General features: G+C 36.6%; 1 protein-coding gene across 3 annotated transcripts in view; it reads right to left on the bottom strand.

Moving 5' to 3' along the window:
• The window catches only part of LOC119590826, a gene marked incomplete at its 3' end in the record, with an annotated part of 7,152 nt that overhangs the window by 2,136 nt on the left and 4,699 nt on the right, over positions 1-317 (bottom strand). For all 3 annotated transcript variants that reach the window (XM_037939581.1, XM_037939582.1, XM_037939580.1), the window contains 1 exon segment: positions 108-218. In XM_037939581.1, coding sequence (XP_037795509.1) covers positions 108-210 — 103 coding nt within the window.

The raw sequence follows: 317 nt of genomic DNA, 5'->3' as shown, positions 1-317 counted from the left end.
TGGCAACACAGGGTTAAGCCCAACTGCAGGAGCCGTTTCATGAACCAAGCTAAATTATAAGCACTTCACATAAATATCAAAAGATGCCAGAGTAGATAAGTACTGACCTCGACGAAAAACTTCCACCGTTTCATCTGGTAAGTTAGTGAAACCCAGTCTCATTAATTCTGCCCGTACCTCCTCCTCAGATATCCTTAGTTTATAAGGCATTATTTAGTCTGAAAGAAAAGTGAATCTTTATATATAATGTCACAACTACAGCTTTTAAATTGTTTAGTATCTTTCATGAAGATTCTCTATTTAATTCCAATGCCACT

The sequence above is a fragment of the Penaeus monodon genome, chromosome 27 (assembly GCF_015228065.2).
Source record: "Penaeus monodon isolate SGIC_2016 chromosome 27, NSTDA_Pmon_1, whole genome shotgun sequence".
NCBI lineage: Eukaryota > Metazoa > Arthropoda > Malacostraca > Decapoda > Penaeidae > Penaeus > Penaeus monodon.
Note: the sequence above shows the minus strand (reverse complement) of the source record. Positions and strands in the feature narration are given on the sequence as shown.